Genomic DNA, 25574 nt, shown 5'->3' on the forward strand with positions numbered 1-25574 from the left:
TATAAATGATTTCAAGTACCATTGTTTGCTCTATCTTTCCTTGATATAAAATTGTGTTCATTTTAATGTGCGACTGATATGAATACACAATTGATATAGGGGGGGGGAGTTCACGTTTCCGATTTACTTATTAAATATTTAAATGAATTACTTCCCTGGATGTAAACATGTAATGGTGCGAAGTCTTAAATAAGTAGCATTAGTTCTCCATTATTATCAAGTAGTCATTAAATTATGTTAGCTAACATAAAATAACCATCATGATCCATCTCCCACACGATGATATGATTTGACACACCAAGGAATGTATATATTTAATAGATTTACGCTTCTAAGATACTAGTTAAACTGTTTATATGGTTTTGCTTTATTTGTAGCTTTTTTTTTAAAACAACGCTTGACTTATTTCTATGAAAGGTATCAGATTCATGATAAAATATTTGCATATTTACAGTCGATGTAACAATAGAATGTTTGGTGTCAAATATATTCTTACTCGTATGTCGAGTATTTTCGCAGTTATTGCAGTGCTTTTTTGTTTGAACGCATTTTATTTGTTTAGACTTCAGAGTAGGTTATATGGATGTGTGTATGTACGTATATATATTCACTGAAGTAGAGCATCGTAAGCTTTCATCAATTTTGATCGTTTACCTATCATGCTATTGTTTGATAACCACCTTATTCAGTAAAATACGTAGGAGATTAAATGCAACGTTTCATTATTTAACGTACTTTATTGTGAGATATAATCGGATTATCAACAATCTGCTAGATTCTCTGTGATTATGTTTTAAAATGATTATCACTTATTAATGAAACACATCTCTAACTTTAACGGAACTAAGTTTCTTCATATGATTCTAACTTGTGTCACTGTCACAGTTAGCAGTGTTATCACTGATATTTTCAAGCATCGATTGACACGATGCCTAGGCCAACCGCTTTGTGTTAATTACTCTAAACATTCAATAGACTAACAAAGTGCACCAGGATTAATTCGGAAATAAGTTGCGTCATGTATGGTCATCTTTAACAAATACCTTAATAACAATCCCTAACTTCTTAAGTAGTTAGAAGTCGTTGCAAAAGATACTGTATAACGTAGACTTCATACTAGTCATTTATTGCTGGCAAGATCTACTCACGGAAGAGATTAACCCGATATATATTATGGAATTTCAACCTGTGTCACTAAGCTTCACGATCTGATATGTTAAAACCGAATTGACTACTTTGAAGTACATCTCAGTATAGTACATCCAATTTTCAATCACTTAGACTACCGAGGATATTTCGAATTGATCAACAGTATTTGATCAGTACTAAAGGACTATATACATGACATTGATGACTAATCAGCGATCATTCAATTCTTACTCAGTAAATTTATTCACCAACAGTTCAATCCGATTTTTTTTTATTACTTTTTACTATGACATGCAAACATTTCTATAAATAGGTGACTTGGACAAGAAAACTTAAAGTTGAGGATTATTCTTCATAAACTCAACAAATTATCATAGATACTCATAAAGTTTCAAATGTAAAAGACAACAATTTCACCAGATATTAATTCATATTATTTCTTGTATATGGGATATTCACTTATTCAATGTAGATCTTTATTTCATTCTGTAAATCAAATAACTTTTTGAGATGGTGGAGAAAATTTGTAGCTCAGGTGGATGATTTTGGTGGGGTTTTGTTCTCTGAGCTGGATGGTTTAGCAATGGAGCTTATCATCGTTCTTCTGAACGACATCAGCACAAACTCATTCAGTTGGAAAAATATGGAAATCTTGGACAGAGGGATTTCTAAAAACACCAGAGAATTTTTAGAAACTTGACACTCAGGTCAATCAGCAATAAACAGGCACATTGAAATCGATCCAATTTATCAGCTAATCAGGAAAATTATTCACAAATATAGGAACGAAAATCAAACCAATGGGAGACACAACCAAAACAAAAAAGGAAACAATGACAAATTTAAGGTCAACAAGAACCAATCAACGTCATGGTGTACAGAAATTCGAACACTTCTGAAGTTTGTGCTGATGATGTCGTTCAGAAGAACGATGATAGCTCCACGACCAAACCATCCAGCTTAGACAACAAAACTCCATAAAATAACCTTTTTTTAATGCATCATGGTAGTAACAAAAATACAAAAATACAATGTTTAGCATTATACTGGTTAGAGTTTGTTTTTCACATTATGGTATCGTACTTTTCAAATCAATTACATATATGTATATATACATAAGGCCTGTACTAAAACAACTCAGTGTATTGTACATAGAAAATGCATATTTGTTTCGAAATATTATTTATAATAGTAATAGGATGACCAACTGTTTTTTCGTAATGCTTCATATTGTTAATAACATTTTAGTCATGTTAACATAATTATTCTATTTTAAATCATGGCAACATTTAAATCGGGGAAGAGGGATATAATAGGTAATTAAGTCACTTTCTGATAACAGTATGATTTATTCGTTAGTTTAACATCATATTCTCAGTAACTGATATTTGTTAACATTTTTTAAAAATAAATATGATTTAGGAAAATATAATAAACATTAAATAGAAAGGTTTACAGTAGAAGATGAATAGTAGAGTAATGTTGAAAGGATTTAACTAACAATTGATATCAGAAAGGGGTTTTTGTGGATATTATAGTGATTTAATAACTGAGATCATAAGTCAATTGAAGCTAGATCACCATGGAAAAATTGAAGTTAGACATTAACACCGTTGGATGCTGGCTCAGTGATGTAGAGGTTAGGTATTCGTGCGCAAGACCGATGGGTCCTGGGTTTGAAACCCACAGAGTGGGATCGTGGATGCTTACTGCTAAATAGTCTTACAATAGGATGAAATGGCCTTCCAGTGCATTTGCGTTTTCCATGATGGTTCGGCTCCAATTGACTTATGATCTCAACTATTAAATAAAAATTAATAATTTTTATGTTTAAATTATAAGCTTTTTATTTTAATATTCGCTAAAAGTCACCTACCTAAAACTCATTTCTACAGAAAGTCAATAAAGGCATAAATAGCTCAATGTTTTCATCTCAGACTATGATGCTGCATAATATGAGTTTTGATATCACATTGTAAGTACATGTAGCTAATAACAAGTGTCAACTTAGACGAGATTTAGATTGCAAAGACCTACATACTGATCAGTTGATAAATGAGTTACACAAACAAAATTAAGATCCGTTTTCGTATTTGTTTAAAAAAGATAAACGTTTATTTCAGGTTATCGTATAAGTACATTTATAAGTACTTTAGCTGATTGAATATCATAATAGAACAATTAAAGACAATTATGCGACTTTCATAATTTTCATGCAAATTTATTATTATTGTCAATCTTTTAAAAGAAATGAATATTTTAATATCATTTGGTGTTTTCCATTTATAAAGCTTATGATCTAAGGCAATATCGAGGCAGAACACACAGAATGCACATATGTCAATAAGAGACTGATCAATCGCAGTCCTAAAAATTAATGGGAAGATTCAAGTAAACGACACCAAGTGAATTTAAACTTCGCCTCATTGCACAAATAAATGGCTATCAGGACTCAGTAGCTAAGTGGATAATGAGATGGCGCTTGAAGTGCACGGTACCGGGTTGGAGTCCCCGAGTGAATATCAACCCTGAAACACAGGTACATCCAGCTGACGAGTCCCAAGTAGAATGAAACGCGCGTCCTGGATTCCACTGCCATCCACTATCCATCTTTGCTTATGAAATGAAAATTAGTTTACTGAAGTGAATTTTGACAATTTTCATATATTTTTTTAAAACTCTATCATTAGCACTAACAGAAATAAGAAGAAAATGCACTAATATAATTCAAGCCGTAAATTATTGGATTGTATATTAGAACTCATCAAGATATTAACTGAATTAGTATATGTAAAACATCCCAAATGAGTAGAAAAATGAGATTTTCTGACGTTTCATGACTCAATCTAAGATACTTATTCAGGGAATAAATAAACAAATCAAAATTAATACAAGTATTAAGTATTAATCCAAGTACATAGATTAATTTTGATATGGTTATTTATTCTCTGAAGAAGTGGCTTAAACATAGTCACGAAATGTCAGAAAATCTAATTTTTCTACTTATAGGAATATTACATATAGATTAATTTATTTGGAATAATCTACCCATTACTCAATTTATCCGAAATTATCAAGTCAAACCTTGATAATGATACATTCATTAAGATATTGTTTAGATTGAGAAAAATATTCTCCTTAATATATAGTTAGGTCAATATAAATCACGCTAAAACTGAACGCTAGCAGATAATTAGTATTTATTAGTTCATATATTATGTTTTCATATACCAACAGGCTTATGTTCATTTATAAAATAGTTCAATTTATATATAATACTCTTAATAATCCCATTAAAGAAAATATCCATTCAGATTTAATATAAAATGATTGATAATTACCGTTTCAAGTAAATTTATCAGGAACAATGAAGTGTTACTTCTCAGCTGAGTACATTCAAGGAAATTTAATTGATCTTTTTGACAAAGACTTTGTTATCTTCTCTTCATCTTCTTTTCTTGGTTATATTTACATTATTTTTTTTCTAGTTTTTCATGTAATGATTGTCTATACTTTTGTTATATAAGTCAAATTTTTTACAAAGGGGGAATAACTTCTTATAGGAGGAATATCACATGGAAATAACATTATAATCACTTTACCTTCGTCTTTTTTTCTCTTTAATTATTCTTTATTATGTCATAAATACCCCTTCATACAAAAAACTAACATATACATAATATTATTCTTGTTTTGTTATTTATAACACTACTAAGGAAATGTTAAACTATTTTACAGATTCTATGTAAGACTAATCAAAATGTTTTCGGTGTTCAACAAATTCGGTTCACCTAAAAATGTTTTGGGTTTATGTGATAGCAAAAAAAAGTTTCATAGAAGAACATAATTTTCTCAGGAGACCCTTTTAATCATTCAAAGCTATCAAACACATATATCTTCTAAGAATACACCAATGCAACGTATCTCAAATTGCCGGATAAAAAAAACACAACAACAACAACAAATAAAATGAAAGTCAAAGCATGAAATAAAATCTTCAGTGAATATTAAGCTTACATACACAAGAGTGGATTTATTAAATAAACTAAAAAAACATCTGAAAAACCTTGTTTTCTCACAGATATTGGATAATAAAACAAAAAATTGATGCGCTACAAATTCACAGACATATATCGTATTTCTAGATTATCAATGATAATATAAAAAATTAATTATATAAAACACTACAGTAAAACAAAACAACTGAAACTTAATTAACTAACATAATACAAAATAAATTATTCTATTTGTAATAACTTAATGAGTAGAAAAATTAAATTTTTTAGTGTTTAGTGACTCAATCTAAGCCACTTCTTGAGAGAATAAGTAAATAACCACTCACTAGGATATTTATTTATTTATCTATTTATTTAAATACATAAACATTGATACAGGGAGGCACCAAATAGATATGTGCCACACAAATCATTCAGTTTGTGTGATGGATGGGATACTGCTCATGTGCCCAAACCGAAGCAGACAGTTTAATTAGGGGGTCACACCTGGAGCCTTCCACTTGAAGGTTTGATCCACAAGGCAGTGAAGCAACGTTAGAAAATGCAGAATCATGGTAGCCGGTGACCAACAATTGGTCTTTACACCATTTTTTCTTTCAGGATTTGGAATAAGGGTTCTCGAATCCCCTTTGGTTGACTCTCCGTGTCCACCAACCAGGTTAAAGTGTCGGATACTCGCTTTTCGTCCTCTTGGTTTCATAAACAACACCTACGCCGCGGAAGAAGGCGGTGATTAAGACTTCCCTTTCAGTGGCTGTTATATACGTAGCGATATAAGAACATTTCAAGAGGGCAAGCTGACTCTCCCCACTTTCGACCATACCAGGGTATTACGAATATATTAATTAATTTAAAACAATCTACTCAATGCACAATTTATTCAGAATTATCAAGTTAAACCTTAATAATGATACTTAACATAATATAATTTAATTGAAAATAATTCATTTACATAGTAAACCAAATTCTTTTGTAAACAATAAAATAATTATATCATCATAATTAAAAGAATAATTAAATTGAAAATCTTACCGTGTATATAGAAATAATTAAAATTCAATGAATTCAATTACACAACAATTAAATTGTATTATTTATATTATTATCTCGTTATAGTTAATATAGAAAAATAACAAATACACACCCACGCAATATGTTCATATATATATATATATATATATATTTGTAATTTTTATTTCCAAGTGTTTGTTATTCACAACTAAATTCAATACACTAATACTCCAAGTATATTTGAATATTTCAAAAAGAATAGTAATACTTATTATTATTATTAATATTATGGGTACCAATGAGTTAACGTAGTGACTATGATACAAAACACTATCTTATTTCATATATAAATATATGAACAACAACAAAAATGATAACAGTAAAAGAACTATTCTACCGTTGTTGTTGTTGTTGTCGTCGTTGTCGTTGTGTTGTTCTCTTCTTTGTTTTCTGATTTGTTATTGAATAATTCTCATTTCTTCCAATGTTCTTTTGACTCAATTAATATTTATTAAATTTTTTATTCTTCTTACTTTCATGAAATCATCATTTTTCATTGGTTAAAAATAAGTGAGAAATTGTAAAAAAAAAGAAGAGAACAAAATGTTCTAGGAAGAAACTTTCATTTAGTTTTTCTACTATTTGTTTTTGTTGTTGATTAAATGTATTCATTCGATTTGTTCACCTATTCGAAATAAGAATATTTAATCCAATGTATACAATATTCTTTGATTAATGTCTGAGTAGATAAATACTATTGTAGGATTAATGATAATTATAATTCATTGTGTACAATTCAGATAATATATGTCTCTTATATATGTGCGTGGTAAAGAGTATTGTTTTTTTTTACTGAAAAAAAACGATTCATTCATTTATTTGTCATAGCATATTACTGTCTAATGTCGAGTAAGTAGTATAAATGAAGTTTTTATTAGTAACAGTTCAATGCAGAATACTTAAAATCATAATGAACGTATGTTATTTCTTTATAAATTTGAAAGAAAAAAAAAGACAAGCTCATTGATTTGATTGGCAGGATAATATAGTACTTTCAGTACACTGTCAATAGTTGCCAACAGTCAAAAGTATTAAAAAGATAATATTTACTAATGTAATAATAAAATCATTAATATGAATACGCTTCAACATAATGTAGTTATGAATTAAGTAAGGCGTAAAAAATAAGTTGAATAAAATGTTATAACTTAGATTAATTTAAAGAATTGAATACAAGAAAATGGTAATCAAGATGTAAGTTTGAATTCAGTTGGGTTATTTGGAAAAAAACACTATGAACTAAGACAAAACTGAAAGATTAAATGCTGAAAGATCTTTTAAATAATTTCCAGTAGATTCAGAAGATTCCTTAATTTGGAAAGGACAGTCTTTACAGATTAATCTAAGTTGAAGTATGATTTAAAAACCAGGAATCACTGTGTGATGTGTACTACTAATGTTGATATAAGTAGTATGTATCATCAATTAAGTCAAATGCTTGGTGGTAGAAGGTTAAGAACATTGAAGAAAAGAGAACAAGAACAGAGAGAGATTGGTATGGAAACGAAGGAACAATCAAGTTTGAGACAATTGATTGACATTTGGCAAATAAAGTATTTACTGTATAGTTCTCAGATTTTACTAAGCGATTCTGTAATCTCGTGTTCAGGGACATTCGTTTGTCCTCACTTGTGTTCTCGCTCACTACAACTGGAAAGCTATCACGTCCTACGAATACAACTTTTATTCAAGTCAACTGTGAATTAACGAATTGCTAAACGTCATGTGGATTTTAACATAAATGGTTTTACATTTGAACACTTGATCTAAGAATCAGTGGTTGATGAGCTTTATGTGTAGAATTATGAACGAGTCGATACTTAGATTAAACAGATCTCTAGGACTTTATAAATTTAAATGGAACTATAATTTATGTCAATATGTCACAAAATTCAACCAGAAACTTATTCCTTATCCTTAATTCTCGTTCAGCTAGTTAACCAGGGAAAAACGTCACATTAACATAAGAAAGAACATTTGTATCCAGATTTCCGTAAACATTTGTAGAACGTTATGAAATAAATCATTATTAAATAGTTATAAACAGTACAAATAGTGATAACAATAGTGATTGCCTGAATTACCATATATCAGGCGGGATCATATATTATTGATGCATCGATCATTTACAAGGGATGCCCATTTCATACCCATAATTCATAATACCAACTGTACGGATGAAGTTAAAAAGACTGTATGAGTTTGTAACTTGTCCTGTTGAGTGACGATTATTTTCACCCCCCCCCTACGATATTCAAGTATAATAAATTGGTTTGATATTTTCATATACCTTTGTAGATGTGCTTAAACATTATATTAAAGCTTGATAATGATCTAACTGAAGCCAATATTATTCGCTTATGTGTGTGTGTGTGACATATTAAAATTAAGAATTAGTAGGAAATAGAAATCATCTAGGAGGAAAATATAATGTGAGTTCAAAAACGGTTTGCTGAAATTGTAATCTTCTTCTTCTAGACAACTGGTTTAGAGAAAAATAATTCGTTATATCATTAGCGAGAAGAACTTGAATTACTCAGTCCTTGGTAATCATAACCGATGGGTTCTAAATAAGATGAAACAAGAGTCTTGAATTCATTTTGAATTCTATCTTTGCTTATAAAGCTTATAACCTGAAGCAATATCGAGGCAGAACGCACAAGACGCACATATGCCAATAACAATGGGAAGATATAAGTAAAACAACATCAAGTGAATTTAAAATTTAATATATTAAGGGATTTAATTAATATAAAGGAAATACTTACTGATATATGATCATATGTTGTAGAAAGTTCTTTACATAAGGCATATATTTATAATATTCAGTCTATTAAATGTATTTACACCCTTACTAGTACAGGGGTTGTGGAGATTATTAAGTTTTTGATTGAGATCATGAAACGATTGATGTTAGACCACCACCTTTGGAAACCTGGAAACACTGGACGGCCGTTTTGTCCTATTGTGGGGCTGCTCAGCAGTGCGCATCCACGATCCCGCTCGCGGGATTCGAACCCAGGGCCTTCGGTCTCGCGCGTGAACGCTTAACCAACTGGACCTCTGAGCCGGCATCCAATGGTGATAGTGTCTAACATCAACCAATCCACGAAATTCCGCGACCAACTTCCATTGTACTGAGGTAGATACCTGTCTCTACCCGACATGGATTAGCTCCACTGATCACGGCTTCTCACTAGAACCCCGAGAATTCCCTCACGAAGCTAATCACTAGTGAGCACATGTTGATTACTAGTATAAGGGTTGTGGAGATTATTAGGTTTTTGATTGAGATCTATATTGATGTGTTTTTAAAATACCATCTGACTGAACTCCTTGATATAAGTAATTTAAACCCATTTTGTAATTACGTTTTTAAATATCACAGGTTGAAGAAATCTAATGAGAACCAAACGAAATAATATGTATTCATGGTATTCTGCTAAAATCTCTGTTCTTACTCTCTTCAAAATGATAAACGGAACTATGTGTATGAAAAATCACTTGATAATTCAAAGTCACTTGTTAATCTAGATTCAAGTGTTGTGTAATTGTAGATTTTCTTTTACCTCGTCAAAGTTATCATACATACTCCCTTTTTAGAGCCTATTTGAACTTAAAGTTAACACTGAATAAATGATGTAAACTGCAAATTCTGTAGCATTTGGAAAAACCGACTCAAAAAAATCATCTTAAATTTAACACAAAATAGATTCGATATGAGATTACAAAGTTCTTTAAATCTTACATTTAGCATTACTTCAATGAATAAGATAATTTTTCATACACATAGTTCCCTTTATCTGCCAAAGCAGCTACAGTGGTAGAACAGAAAGAAGAGTTTACGTCCGATTCAAAGAACATATTCCGAAAAGTTTAAGATCAAATGGATTAGAAGCATTTAGCAGTGACATTGCAAGACATCTCCTTGACACACGATATGAAATCGATACACTACAGTCCTTCAAGATGATTAACAAACAATCAAATTCCAACCTTTTGAAATTTGCCGAAGCAATAGCAATTAAACGTCTAAAACCAGATCTCTGTGTGCAAAAAGAGACAGTAATAAATCTTTCTTTGCTCTGGTAACATTACACCCCCTTTTTTATTTTTTATTTGCATTTATTATGTCATTCACTATTTCAACTCTTTCTGAAGTTTAAATTACATCATTGTCATTTTTAATTCATAACTGACTGATCCCAATTCATATCTTTCTTTATTACCATTAATCTATTTCCGGTTGCTTAATCACACAATCATTTAATGTTTGTTAACTCAATTAGTTCTAACTTCTATTTCAATATTTTGGAACTTTCCCTCCCAAACTTCATTTACACGAAACGAAATTTTTATGACTTTATTAACTCTTGAAATCTTCGCTAAATCATAATACATATATTCATCTTTCATCGCCCTCGTATGTATAAGTATGTCAATATCTGTGATAACGTTGATTTTCAAATATTCTAGGTTGTAAGCCGTTAATGAGAATCTAAGGGAATAAAATGAATTCATATTATTCGGCATCAATCTTTGTTCTTGCTATTTTTGAAATGGTGGAGAAGATTTGTAGCTCAAGTGGATGATTTTGATGGAGTTTCGTTCTCTGAGATGGATGGTTTAGTGATGGAGCTTTCATCGTTCTTCTGAATGACATCATCAGCACAAACTTCTGGTAGAAGTGAAGTGTTCGAATTGCTCCACATGTGGTTCACAGCTTGTCCTGTACGCCCCGATGTTGATTGGTTCTTGTTGACCTTAAACCTATCATTGTTAACTTCTTCGTTTTCGTTGTATCTCCCATTGGTTTGATTTTTGTTCCTATGTTAGGTTGATAAATTGGATCGATTTCAATGTGCTTGTTTATTGCTGACTGATGTGTGTGCCAAGCTTCTAAAAATTCTCTGATGTTTTTGGAAATCCCTCTATCCAAGATTTCCACATTTTTCCAGTCAAATAAGTGTCCATAATTGTCAAGCTCAGAGAACAAAACTTCATCAAAATCGTTCTTATTCTCTTTAAGGATAAGATGATGTTGAAATGTGCTGAAATAAGAGATTCCGTACCATAATTTTAATCTGTATTACTTCGAACTTAAATTACTCAAAGCTAATGAAACATGTAACTAATTCACTTATCCTCGTAACCGTAAAGGTACTCTTAATATTTGAAACATATAATTATTCAAAGTAAACAAATTAGGAAAACCTACTGTATGGGGGACGTTACTGGTAAAAGTTGAATAAATGTTGATTACAAATTAAATCATAAAACATTTTAAATCTAGAATAAAATAAAAATCAATTAGATTCCTATTTCAGAAAATAATCCAACTGATATTATTACATAATATTTGAAATTCTGAATACTGTGCTAGCCAGAACTTATCCGGTGACCAAACTTCTAATTCTGTATAAAATAACATGTTCAATAACTCAATCAAAGGTTGATAAGCATCCTTTTCATGTTACCGCCAATTGTATTCATAAATTTACGTGTGCCTGCTACATTGGCCGAACAGAAATGAGGGCATATCTCAGATTTTTTGAACATGTTCCAAAAAGCCTCACAACAAGAGAAAGAAAGAATCTAAATAGTACAATCACTAAACATCTCCTTGATACAGGACATCATGTCGATACCTTACAATCATTCAGGGTGATTAGTAAGCAGCCAAACTCCAGTCTTCTGAAGTTTGCTGAAGCAGTTGCTATCAGACGCCGAAATCCTGATTTATGTGTTCATAAAGGAGATGGTTATTAATCTTTCCTTACCTTGGTGAATAATATTCCTTCGCTATATCTTAATATGTTTTTTTCTTTTTCTTTAAACTCTTCCTTGCACTTATCACATCATTGAGTTTTATTCCAACTATCTTCCAAATTAATAATCTTATTCTATCGACTGAACTCTACTCATTACATTCTTATCAATGTCTACTTGTTTCTAGCCGTTTGAACTGTTGTCACAATGGTCTTTCATCACATAAGGTATATATTCACAATATTCAGTCTATTAAATTAATTTACACCCTTGCTATACTATATGAATATGTCTTTAATATAACTTCCAATCAAACTCTTTCATGTAAGCAATTAAAACCCATTATGTAATTATGTGAGCAGCTGACGAGAACCAACGAAATAAAAATGAATTCATGCTATTCTGCTAAAATCTTTGTTCTTGCTCTTTTCAAAATGATAAACGGAACTATGTGTATGAAAATTCAAATAGTTCGACTTTTGTTTTACTGTTGTTGTTTATTCATTTATTTTCAAAATATTCTGAATGAATATTACTATATTTGTAATTAACTGTCAAATATATCAGTATATATATATATATATATAACATAATCAATATCGTTGTCATTAATTACTTACTTACTCATGTTACTCCTCGTGAAGGAGAATAGGAGAACCATCAGCATTCTCCATCCGACACTGTCATAAGCAAACCTTTCCAGGTTTTACCATTTGTTATTCATCCTTTTCATATCTAATTCTATTTCCCCGATGAAATGTATGGTTTGACATTCCACGTTTCCGCTTCCTTTCACGATTCCAAGTTAGTACCTGCCTCAAGATGCAGTTTGATGATTTGTGCAATGTATGTGCTGTCAATTGCCATCGTCTTTTACTAATTTCATCTTCATCTCGAAGCTGATTTGTTCTCTACCACAGAAGGCTGTTGATGATGGTATCCGGTCAATTCATGTTGAGTATATTGCGTAGACAACCATTTATAAATACTTGTACATTCTCGATGGTGGTTGTAGTAGTTCTCCAAGTTTCAGCTCCGTACAGTAGAACTGACTACCTTGACGTCCGTATTGAAGATTGTGACTTTGATATTGGTTGAAAGTTGTTTTGAGTTGCATATGTTCGTCAAATGTAGGAATGCGACCGTTACTTTGCCAATCCTCTCATTCACATCTTCTGCATCCGATCCTTGTTGTTCATCGATGATGCTTCCCAGTCACGTGAAGTATTCCACATCTTCCAGAGTTTCTCCATCAAATGTGATTGAGATAGTTGGTGTTTTCTGTGTTGTATTTGAAGATCTTGCTTTTTCGTTTGTGTATATTGAGGCCTACTGATTCAGGGGCTGTTGCTGCTACACTAGTTCTCTTCATCTACATTTGTTCATGTGTATGGATTGGATCATTGGTGTTTCCTAGGACTAAACGGCTATCTCCGTACATTCAGGTTTTCTATAGTGATCTTGCTTCAACTGACTTATAAATCCAACCATTATAATTACCATAATATTCACATAAACCTCACATTAAATTCATTTTATACTGAATACTTATATTATTTATACATTCGATCAAAATTATCAACATAAATGCATAATGATAAACTAGTTTCTGCTTCTTTCTATTCGTCCTCCTCTTCTTCTTCAATATTATGTAATACTTTAATTCATAAAAACTACATAGTTTTATAACTTATAATATACCATTGTATCTATTACTCTTACAATTTAATGGCTATTCATTTTATTGAAATTATACGTCAATTAATATACGTCATAATGCATAGAAGTTATTGTAGATAAAGCATTCGACTTATTGAAAGAACTTGGATCTGATAGTCGGAAGAAAGATAAATGACTTTCTCTTTTATTTTTTCATTCCTACTATTTTATACGTTACCTTTTTTTTCTTCTTTCAAAAGTCATATGATCATTTGCATATTGAGTGATAATGATGCATTTCAACATAGAGTTGTATTACATAATTATTATGGAGATAATTATAGAATATACGCTGGTGTATAGTCATGATTGGTTTGATAAAGGTTGGAGTCAATACTAGAAAAAGAATATAAAGATACATTATTTGGAAGGAGTTATTCTTAAGTTGTTTTTTTTCTTTAAGAAGAACAATAGTCACATAGATCACAGTAATATGAAGTGTATGACTCAAGTTTTATGGATAATTGGGGGTCATATGATTTCAGAGCACAGTAATGACTTGGTTCTTGATCACGTTTATGGTTGGGGTATCTTTTTTTAGTTTGTAAATTGGATAGATTTCAATATGTCTTTGTTGATTGCTGATTGATTTAAGTGATAAGCCTTTATGAATAATCTGCTGTTCGTGGTATTACATCTATCAAGGATTTACACGTTTTCCCTGTTATACATGTGTTCACAATAGTCCACGTGGATTGATGTGAGTGAAGCTACATCATGGAGCTCGACAACTAGTTGATGTTCAAACAGAAGAAGATATAAATATCACCAACATTTCCTATTCAAATGTTTCGTGAGGTTGGGACAGATGATGTTTGGCACTTATTTTCTCAAATTCTAATTTTTTAGTTTGCCTAAGATTATTTGGTTTCAACTTGCTGATACAAGCTAAATGTAAAGAATTAAGTTAGAAAATTATGATGTACAGAATCGATGTCAACGTATACAACGTAACAGTCAATACTCATATACGTATGGAGTTATAATTAGTAAGCAATGTGGAAAGAGGCTCACCTACACTGATAGATTGACAAATATCACATCATTAACTTTATGGAATATCAGATGTCAACAAAAATGCACCAGTAACGAACCAATATATTTCCACTAAAATGAATTCAGATGTTATCATTAAGAATAAATGATTTATTGTTGGTCAAATCTATTCCACATAGTCGGCTCTTCAAATCATCTGCAACTACAAGGAAAAAACAAACACATAAAGCAACAACGACAACAACATAATCTGACAAATCTCCCATCTCACTTCTGCTTCACACACTCCTCATGTACTGACATGACTAAAGACAATTCTATACAAACTGATCAACTGTTTCATGGAATCTACAAATAATGAATAACAATGTGTTCTGGATTTAATCATGTATAGTGTCACGAAATCATAATGTCTGTTTGTGAACAAATAAACGCATACAGTGTCAACATGAAGACAAGTTGGATAATCACTCTCAGCGATAATAATATTCCCACATTCAAAATCTCTATCACTTCATTAGTGGAATGATATGGAACCGTTGGTGTTGACATTTTCGCAGCAGTATTAGAAGAGAACAGGTAATCGACGTATCACACAAGCAGTCATGATGATCACGTTTCACAGATTCATTGTGGGAGACTGTTTCGGAATAACTATTCGAAAATATGTTTTGTCGATAATCGGAATTGAGAGTGGAGTTGGAATGAAATATCTTGATTTTCGATATTATGTTGAGTACATTTCTTTGTGATCCTTCACACTCGGTTGCAATATTGAGTATCAAAAATGAGTTGTCTGTTTCTTGAAGGAAATATTATATTTAGTATATGTCACTGCTCCCATAAATAATCAATTGCTAGACTAATACGTCTGAATTTTGAGTCTAAATTGCAATTACTGTAGAGCATACGAAGTGAAATTCAACGATTGTTAGATTGTATTATACGTTCGTGTTTCATGTGAACACTGCTGAGAATATGACTACAGTATTCTAGAATTTGTCAGAAATTCTATGTACAAAAGAATACTTGTGTTTTGTTGTTGAGGTTAAGTAATATACAAAGTATTGCTGATGTAACCTAAATGCATAAATTGATAGCCTCTCTGCGAAGTGCATTTTGCTTAACCATCTTAGTCTTTGATTAACCTGTGAAGAAACTGTTGGTTGCTTCTTACCATCTGAAGTGGAGTTCAAATTGAGATGAGTATCGTGAAAGCAAATCCACAAACATTTGTCACCGTTTCCTTTCAAGCTTCATCGAGAGCACTGTAAAATAAGCTCTCTAAGCTCTGTAGTGATGTGATTTTTCCTGTAGTTAATCTCTTTGGGAGAAGGTGAATATTCTACCTGAAGCTCATCATCATATGGAAAGACTTACACATGCTGAATCAATTGCAGTTATAATTTATATAGACTATGAAGTTCACAGGTCATGAGAAACTATCTTGTACTATACAATTTGTGACCGGATGCGATTACAATAGGGAGGGTTGTTTCTTTTCATTACTTGATATCTGTTAACGTTCTGGTGGTCAACTGGATCATGAAGACTTCGACATCTGAGGGAAAAAACGATATAAAATGGACAGCTCAAAACCAATTAGATGATTTGGACGTCGCAGTTGACCTAGCCTACCTATCGTATGCATACGAAAAAATGCAGATAACGATAGCCAGTGTAGCAGAAACAACCTCTGCACCAGTAGGCCTCAATATACACAAACGAAAAAGCAAGATCTTCAAATACAACACAGAAAACACCAACTATCTCAATCACATTTGATGGAGAAACTCTGGAAGATGTGGAATACTTCACGTGACTGGGAAGCATCATCGATGAACAACAAGGATCGGATGCAGAAGATGTGAATGAGAGGATTGGCAAAGTAACGGTCGCATTCCTACATTTGACGAACATATGCAACTCAAAACAACTTTCAACCAATATCAAAGTCACAATCTTCAATACGGACGTCAAGGTAGTCAGTTCTACTGTACGGAGCTGAAACTTGGAGAACTACTACAACCACCATCGAGAATGTACAAGTATTTATAAATGGTTGTCTACGCAACATGCTCAACATCCATTGGTCGATACCATCATTAACAGCCTTCTGTGGTAGAGAACAAATCAGCTTCGAGATGAAGATGAAACTAGTAAAAGACGAATACAATTGACACGACATGCAAAATTGCATCAGCATGGAGCTTAACAAGGTAGCACAGTGGTGCTTAAAATGGCAACTGCTGCTTGATACGGCTAAATGTGGATGCATATGCTTCGGCGATACAACACTCAACCTAGACATTACCATAAATGGAGAAGTGTTATCTAGGTTACATACAGTAGTAGACTTGGGACTTAGGTACTCCTACGACTTGTTTACAAAACAGATATTGAAATAGACCTCCAAGTGTTAACGTCTAATAGGGTACATAACTCGAAAGCTTTACAGCACTGAGTCACGTATTCTAATGTACAAAGTTTGTGCTCGAACTCTTCTAGAATATTGCACGTTTATTCTTAGCAGTGCGCGCATAAAGGATAAATTAAGGCTGGAATCAGTACAGAGACGATTTACACTTCGTATTCTTGGAGCTGATTGTATCTTAACTTATAATTCTAGATGTAATAAACTTGGGCTGGACCCTTTATGGAGGAGGAGACTCAAACTGAATCTCATCTTTTTCTTCAAACTACTTAATAAACTATCCTTTACATCCAATCACGTGATTCAATATGCAGAAACTTCTTATCATGACATCCGTAATTCCTTATCACTAGTGAAAAAAACTCATTCTAAATCATCTCTTTATATGAATTACTTCACCTGTGAATTTTCTAGACTGTGGAACAATTTACTACAATCTATCCGCACGATAAAATCACTCCCTTTATTTGTTCGCTGCATCGATGCATACTGCTCCTCCGAAAATGCATTGAATGTTCTAGCACCTGGAAGTGTATTTCATTCCACAAGTGATATTTTAGGAACTTTAAATGTTTAGCCATCTTTATTAGTGAATCCCCTAAGTAAAACCACCTGCCTGATGTCACTTTACGTTAACACTCTCCCTAGCAATCTTAACTAATTTGAATAATATCTAACATCAACAGTATATCACCGTGTCACATGATACGCGTGTTATAATAGACCTGATTGATATATTTTGGTAATTACTGCTTTGTTGTTCTGTGCTCTCTATTTTTGTTTTACTTTCTCTAGTTGTGGATAATTATCATCAATTTGATCTGGCACACGAATTGACCTTAATTACACCGTTCACAAATCAACAGGCTGTCCATTTAAGAAATATTAAAAATTCCCGGCTGATGCATTGGATCGCTGTAATATATGTACTACTTAAACAACTACTGAACTAGTATACTTAAAACTTTCTTCTATCACATGTTTGTTCTGCACGTCTAATGTTATTATTTATATCAAATTGATCATGCCTGTAAATTGGCGTGAATTCTGTAATTATTATTTTCAGAACATAAATTATGGAATGGTGAAGGGAAGCAGAAAAGAGGAATGTTAAACAACACGTTTTGTCGGGAAATAGAATCAGATATGAAAAGGATGAATAACAAGCGGAAAGAACTGGAAAGGATTGCTTAGGACAGGGTTGGATGGAGAATGCTGATGGGTGTCCTATTCTTCTCCACGAGGAGTAGCAGGACTAAGTAAGTAAGTAAGTTTCTGTTAACGGGAACAGAATTAACCACGTAATCATGGAGTTTCTGACTTCATAAAATAAGGATTTGTCCGTAAGGACCGGTGATTAATTATGTCGAAATCTTTAAAGATTAGTTGTTCACCTGTTGTTATTTTCTCTAACACCTGTGACCTTATTTTGTATAACTACGATTGCCGATTAGTGGTATTTTGTTACCTACTAGTTAATATATATAACCCTACGAGTATTCCGGTTACACTGGTGGATGATGGTAGTAATCTTCTTTGTCTGGGTACCAAGTCAGAGTAAGGCTATGACTAGTAGTCTCACACTATGATGGGACAGTTGTCCAACACCTCGCATCAAACCAAGAAGTAAATTACAATGCTTCACACTATGTTTATTGATTGAATCCAAATACGATGATTAGTAAAATAAATCAAATCTTAATGGGATTAATTTTAAACTTATCATTCTTTAAGAAGTTAATTTACTGTTTTTTTTTCAATATTTGTTCAGTAAATGGTCATGTACATTATATTCAAAATAAGGACAATTAGGCTGAGAGAGTTGGTGCAGGTGTTCCAGTCTATCTAGCTGCAATTCTCAAATATTTGGCTTCAGAAGTATTGGAATTAACTGGTAATGCCATTAGTGATAACAAGACTTACATCGTTCCAGAATATTTACAGTTAATTGTCCACAACGATAAAGAATTGAACAAGCTTCTTGGTGGTGTTACAATAGCACAGGTGAATGAGCTACTAAACACACTGAAATATAAATGGCAGATATTTTTGTCAAACAAAAGAGTTAATTATGTTAAAAGGAGCTAAAGGATTTTCTTTAGTTTAAAATAAGTTAGATCCATAAATCATAAAATATATATTTATTCAGGAAATGATAAATGACAAGTATGATTTTCAGTCGACTAGTTATATTTGAGTATTTCAAGGTATATAGAAATTATTATCATTGGTATTATAATGAATAAATAATGAAAAATTTATTGAGACAGTTTAGAATTAACTAGTTCTTTCTTTAATTTTTTAAAATATTTACTTGATTTGCCTTGGTTTTATTCCCTAAAACAAATTGATATTTCAGTACTTGGGACCATGCATCAATTGAAGCTAGACCACTATAGGAAAGCTCGAAGCAATGGACGGCCGCTTCACCCTATTGTGGGACTCCTCAGTAGTGCGCATCCACGATCCCACCTCCTGATATTCGAACCCGGGACCTAACGGTCTTGCGCGCGAGCGCTTAACCAAAGGCACTATATACATTTAAATAGATGTATATGGTATTTTATTGGACTCTTTAGTTTTTATACCCATGTATATTCTTAAGATAGTGTTTGGAAGTAGTTTATAGGAAATGCTGGACCTGAGTTTTGTGCTATATAGAATTGAAGTCTCTGATGGATTTAATCCCGTCTCATTCAGATTTACAGTCAAAAACCTTATCACTGTCGACTAAATCGAACCAGGTGGCAACATTTCAACATTAAGTGCACACAGTTACTTAGACTAAAGGTTATATTGTAAATTGATCGATAATATTCAATCAGCACTAAGAATGACTTGAAATATATATCATTGATCACTACGCAGTAGTTAATCTATTGTCAATCATGTGTATTTTAAAATAAATTCTGTAATAAAGAAAATAATATGAACTTAAATGAAGTGATCTTGTCTTTGAACACATGTCCAATACGATTGATTTAAAGATGTGAACAGTTCCAAACATCAATAATTCTCATGAGAGTCGATACCCCGAGGAAATTTATTCATGGTATATTATTTAGTATCTTCAATATGTGATAGAACAATGATAATTAAGCGAAACAATCATGTGTTTTTTTCATGGACAACACTGATCGATTTTATGCAATCGTATCGAAACTTCTAAAAACCTTCGGGATAGGTGTGGTACACAAACCGACAAAATCACTACTTGGTAGTCTCCTTTAAAATAAAACAAATTGGATGATAAACACTTTGTAAATACTGCGTATTGAAAAAGACATTACGTAATAAATCTAAAAAAAATGGATGTAGGTTAAAGATAGTTGGTAGATGAATTAATAAGTAAATCATTGATATAATTGTTCACCTGATGAATATGAATTAGCATAATCTGAAATAATGAGTTATATACAAATCAATCAATAACCCAATTCTGGAAAATATCTCATCAATTCAGAATATATTACTCTACCTGAATTATTTGTTTCCAAAGTACCAAGAAATTCAAAAGAATTAATTCAAAGAGAGTACAAAGTCAAAGCGTCTAAACAACAAAAGCCTTTAACAATTCTTTGATATCAGTCTAAATTCTGTGTACTAAAATAAATATGATCTTATGTCTATTCAAACCATAGCAACTATTAATAACAATTTGTATAGTGTATAAAACATCTTTATCTGCTTAGTTTATTGTCTTCTGTTACACATTTAACTGTGAAATATTCATGATCTATGAAGTCATAAATAATTTCATATTTATGACATAAGTGCTTTATATTTGATTTATGGTTTGAATTCATCAACAGTAAACATTCACTACTAGATATCAAATCAAAATCAATATATCACACTTATATGATTTAATCAAAGTTCAATGATTCACCTTTCCTACCTCATTTAATGCAATAAATAATGTAAAAAAACGTTGGATGCCAGCCAGCTCAGTGATCTAGAGGTTAAGCAATCGCTTGCGACACCAATAGTTCCTGGGTTCGAATCTCGCGAGGCGGGACTGTGGATGAACACTGTTGAGGAGTCCTACAATAGGGTGAAGCGGTTGTTCATTGCTTCGAGGTTTTCCATAGTGGTCTAGCTTCCTTTGACTCATGATCTCAACTATTAAAATTAATATAATATCCACATATACCCTTTCTGATATAAATCATTTAACGTCATTAATGATTTCTGCATTTTTAAAACTCAGTCGCAAGATTTTACCGAAAAATTTGGAACTTTTCCACCAAACTTTCATACTTTTGATCGAATAGCTTCATAGTATTTGGGCGCCGAGTTGATGTGAGACATTAAACAGGAACTATGTATGTGTGAAATCTCAGCGAAAGAACTTGAAGTAAATCTAACGTTTCGCCTGGCAATTTGGTCCAGGCTTTTTCAAAGATATTTCCCTTCATATTTTTGTTCCTCAGGGAGGCGGTTATCTATGCTGTTGAGGAATTTAGAAGAACAACATAACATCTATGCAAATCACCTCAATTAATAGACTTGCCAAAATTATTTGTTATTACAAAACAAATTAATTAAAAGAAAGATGGCTTATTTTAAACAACTGTACATAGACTATAAGAAGAATATTCTTTTCAATAAATTCTCATCACATTCAACAACTATCAATGCAATTGAATGATTTAAATGTAAAAGAAAAATTATCGTTTACAATTATATTACATGGATTTCGATTTATCAGTATAGGGTTGTGGAGATTGTTGAGTTTTGATTGAATCGATCAATGTTAGACCACCATTAAAATCTTAGAAGCACTGAAGAACCGGCGTGAATTGATTGAAGTTCGACATTCACGAGCGAGACCGAAGATTTCGGGTCCGGATCTCGAGTGCGAGATCATGGATGTGCACCGCTGAGGAGTCCCATACTAGAGCGAGACTGCCACACAGTGCTTCCAGGTTTTCAATAATAGTCTGACAACGATCGATTCATGATCTCAATCAGAATCTAGATTTATCTGTATTATATTCATGCATCAATTGAAACTAAGAAATTAATAATTAGAGAAATTATTAGATAACAGAAGATGAAAGATCAACAATAACAGTTTAATTTTATCATACAATCAATCCTAAATTCATATACTGGAATATTTTTGAAAGATGTACGGCGAGATTTTACTTTATAGACGAACCAATTAGGTTTATGATAATAGGTCTTACATTTTGACGCGAAATTCCTTCATCCATTTGGCTTAATATAGTTTTGGCAGTTCAGCTGATGTCAGTTGGTGATGAAAACCTTCAATCTACTTCCTAACCTTATTCATCAACTGTAAATCATAATCTCTATTCTTTACACAGGTTTATAATCTTCATTTAACTCTAGTAAGTAGGTAGACATTCTCAAGGTCATTTTAGCGTCGCTCAAAGGTCATCCACAAATTATATTCTCGCCAGACGCATATGTCTTACATTTACATCCCATTTACATTTATGAATTCAGACGCTGAGAATAGCAATCATTCATGCACTTCTGGGCTATTGATAATCCACCAATGCAGACCCGGACTCTGCGTACAAAAACGATACGTCGATCCTCTCACTTTTCTTTGGCGCTAATTCCCTTGGTCTTGGCTTTTTTTAAACTAGTGTTTTGTAATTTTAAACCGTGATCAGTTATTATTGCCCTTAAACAAGTTTTTATTATCATGACTTTTATGTTTTTGATTTTTCTTCATATCTGTCAAGCGAACAATTATCTTTCATGATTCTGATACGTAAATTATTTTCATCCTTCTATTCTCCACTTACTCCTTGATTATTACCTAACCTCACTTGATATTTAAAGTCTCGGATCATTTTAGGATTCAATCTTTTCTATTATTTTATAGACATATATTGTGATGTTGACAGATATAAGTAGTATTTATCATCGATTGAAAGTGTAATGCAAGGAGGCAGAAGATTAAGAATATTGAAGAAAAGAGAACGAGAACACAGAGAGAGATTGGTGTGAAAACGAAAGAATAATGAAGTTTGAGACAATTGATGGGAATCTCGCAAATGAAGTATTTACTGTATAGTTATCATATCTTACTAAGAGATTCTATAATTTTATGTTCAGTTACATACGATTATTTCCACTTGTGTTCTCGTTTACTACATATTTATCATACAACTAAAAATACAAATGTATAGCTTAAGTAAATGATTCCGTTGAAAGGAAAATTCTCTTCGCTGAATTCTCTTTATTATCAATATACGTTTTTCGTTTTACAAAATGGTATATATATAACTTTACAACCATTAATTCCAAATAATTCTATATACTCAATAGTATAAACGTATTCAAGCATTAAATCGGCTTAATCAACATAGAATATTAATAATTCAATCTGTTTATCATGTAAACACTTAAACAAAACTCATAAACAAAGAGTATTTATGTATGGTAATGTAATTTTAACTCGTAAATAAATCATTCAAAACTTAATATCTCCGTGATAACAAATTTTAAAACTATGAGATTGTTGCAATCGAAGAATGAATTAGGTGGATTATATTTTGAAAACGTATTAGTATCAAATGCTAAATAAGTATATAGCTTATACATTTTCATACTAAATGTATTACCATAATTCAAATACGATCAGCTTATCTTGAGATGGTGGAGAAGATTTGTAGCTCAGGTGGATGATTTTGATGGAGTTTCGTTCTCTGAGATGGATAGTTTAGTGATGGAGCTTTCATCGTTCTTCTGAATGACATCATCAGCACAAACTTCTGGTAGAAGTGAAGTGTTCGAATTGCTCCACATGTGGTTCACAGCTTGTCCTTTACGCCCCGATGTTGGTTGGTTCTTGTTGACCTTAAACCTATCATTGTTAACTTCTTTGTTTTCGTTGTATCTCCCATTGGTTTGATTTTTGTTCTTATATTTGTGCACAATTTTCCTGATTGTTGGATCGGTTTCAATGTGCTTGTTTATTGCTGATTGACGTGAGTGTCAAGCTTCTAAAAATTCTTTGGTGTTTTTGGAATTTTGTCTATCCAAGATTTCCACATTTTTCTAGTCAATGTGTGTCCTCAGTTGTCCATATGCAATGATATAAGTGGGGACATGTCATGGTATTTGACTGCTAATTGATCTTCATGAAGGCGAAGATGAAGAGGGCGTCCACTTTGTTCGATGTAGTGTTTTTCGCAGTTCGCATAATTTATTTTCTAGTTGATGTTTGGTTTGTCTTCTTTTTTCATTTCATCCTTTGGTTTGCATAGGATTGATTGTAGGGCTACTGATAGTTTGTGCGCAACACTCATTTCGAAGGTTTTCAGCAGTTTTGCTGTCGTTTCTGATATGTCTTTTATGTATGGTAGGGCGATCCTTTTGCTGATTTCTGTGCTTGACTTCGATTCTGATAATGCGTGCGGCTGGTTATTTTTTGATGAAGTTGATTGGGTAGCCGTTCTTTCAAAGGATGGTCTTCAAGTATTTTTCATCATTTTTTCTTGCTGTAATTGTGTTGCAGTGTGTCCTAGCCCTCTTGAACAAGGTTTGTACGCTTATCTAGATTATTATGTGAATATATATACGTATATGACATGGCTGCTAATTCTGTGGAAAACAGTCTCTTTATGCTACAGATACATCATCGTAATAACTACCGACTAGTATAAAACATAGGTTCAAAACTTCTTTTCAGTAGTCATCGTATATATTCATTTTGAATTTACTTCAGCATAGAAAACAGTGTACATGAATGATTAGCGAAATATGAAAAAGATGACAGTGAATTACGTAGCATAGTTTATAGAAAAATAATTTCTTATAATGATCTGTTAGACGTAGGAAAGAAAAAAAAGTAAATCATAATCAAATTGTAGTAAACAGAACACCAGTGGGTACAGAGCACAGAATTATAGAACATCTCGATAAAATCTGAGAATCATATAGTAAATGCTTAATTCGCAAAATGTCCATCAATTGTCTTCAAATGGCTCAAACTTCATTGTCCTTGCATTTTCATACAAATTACATTCTATGTCCCATTCTTTAATGTTCGATCCTCTTGTCTCTTTGCTGCCAGACATTCTGTTCCTGACTAATATCATATACTACTTATGTCGATTTAATTAGAACACACCACAAAATAACCGATTGTATTTTAGAAGTCAAATAATTTTAGCAATAATAAATAATTAGAATTTCCATAAATCATGTTTTATACAAGTGACCTTGAATGCATATCTTTCCCTCTTAGTTTTGTATTTTGTTTCCTTTTTCTTTTTTTATTATTTTTAATGAACAACTTAATTAAAAAGGCGACGTGCGATGTTCAGTGGTATAGGAGTAGGTTGGAAGAAAGCTAGGGGCGGCCAAACCAAAACATGGCACAAGTCCATGAAGTCACTGACAAGTGGTCTGAGTCATGTTGGTAGGTGTAGACT

At 32.1% G+C, this 25574-nt stretch overlaps 1 protein-coding gene across 3 annotated transcripts in view; it reads right to left on the minus strand.

Annotated features, from left to right (window-relative positions):
• The window catches only part of MS3_00010241 (uncharacterized protein), a gene marked incomplete at its 5' end in the record, with an annotated part of 28128 nt that extends 21481 nt beyond the window's left edge, over positions 1-6647 (minus strand). For 2 of the 3 annotated variants that reach the window (XM_051218599.1, XM_051218600.1), the window contains one exon: positions 6198-6234. In XM_051218599.1, the coding sequence (XP_051075379.1) occupies positions 6198-6234 (37 nt within the window). Of the gene's footprint in view, positions 1-6197; positions 6235-6573 lie in introns of those variants that run through there. The other variant, XM_051218601.1, reaches the window with a different exon arrangement.
• Between the last annotated feature and the right edge of the window lie 18927 nt (positions 6648-25574).

The sequence above is a fragment of the Schistosoma haematobium genome, chromosome 1, assembly GCF_000699445.3.
Source record: "Schistosoma haematobium chromosome 1, whole genome shotgun sequence".
NCBI lineage: Eukaryota > Metazoa > Platyhelminthes > Trematoda > Strigeidida > Schistosomatidae > Schistosoma > Schistosoma haematobium.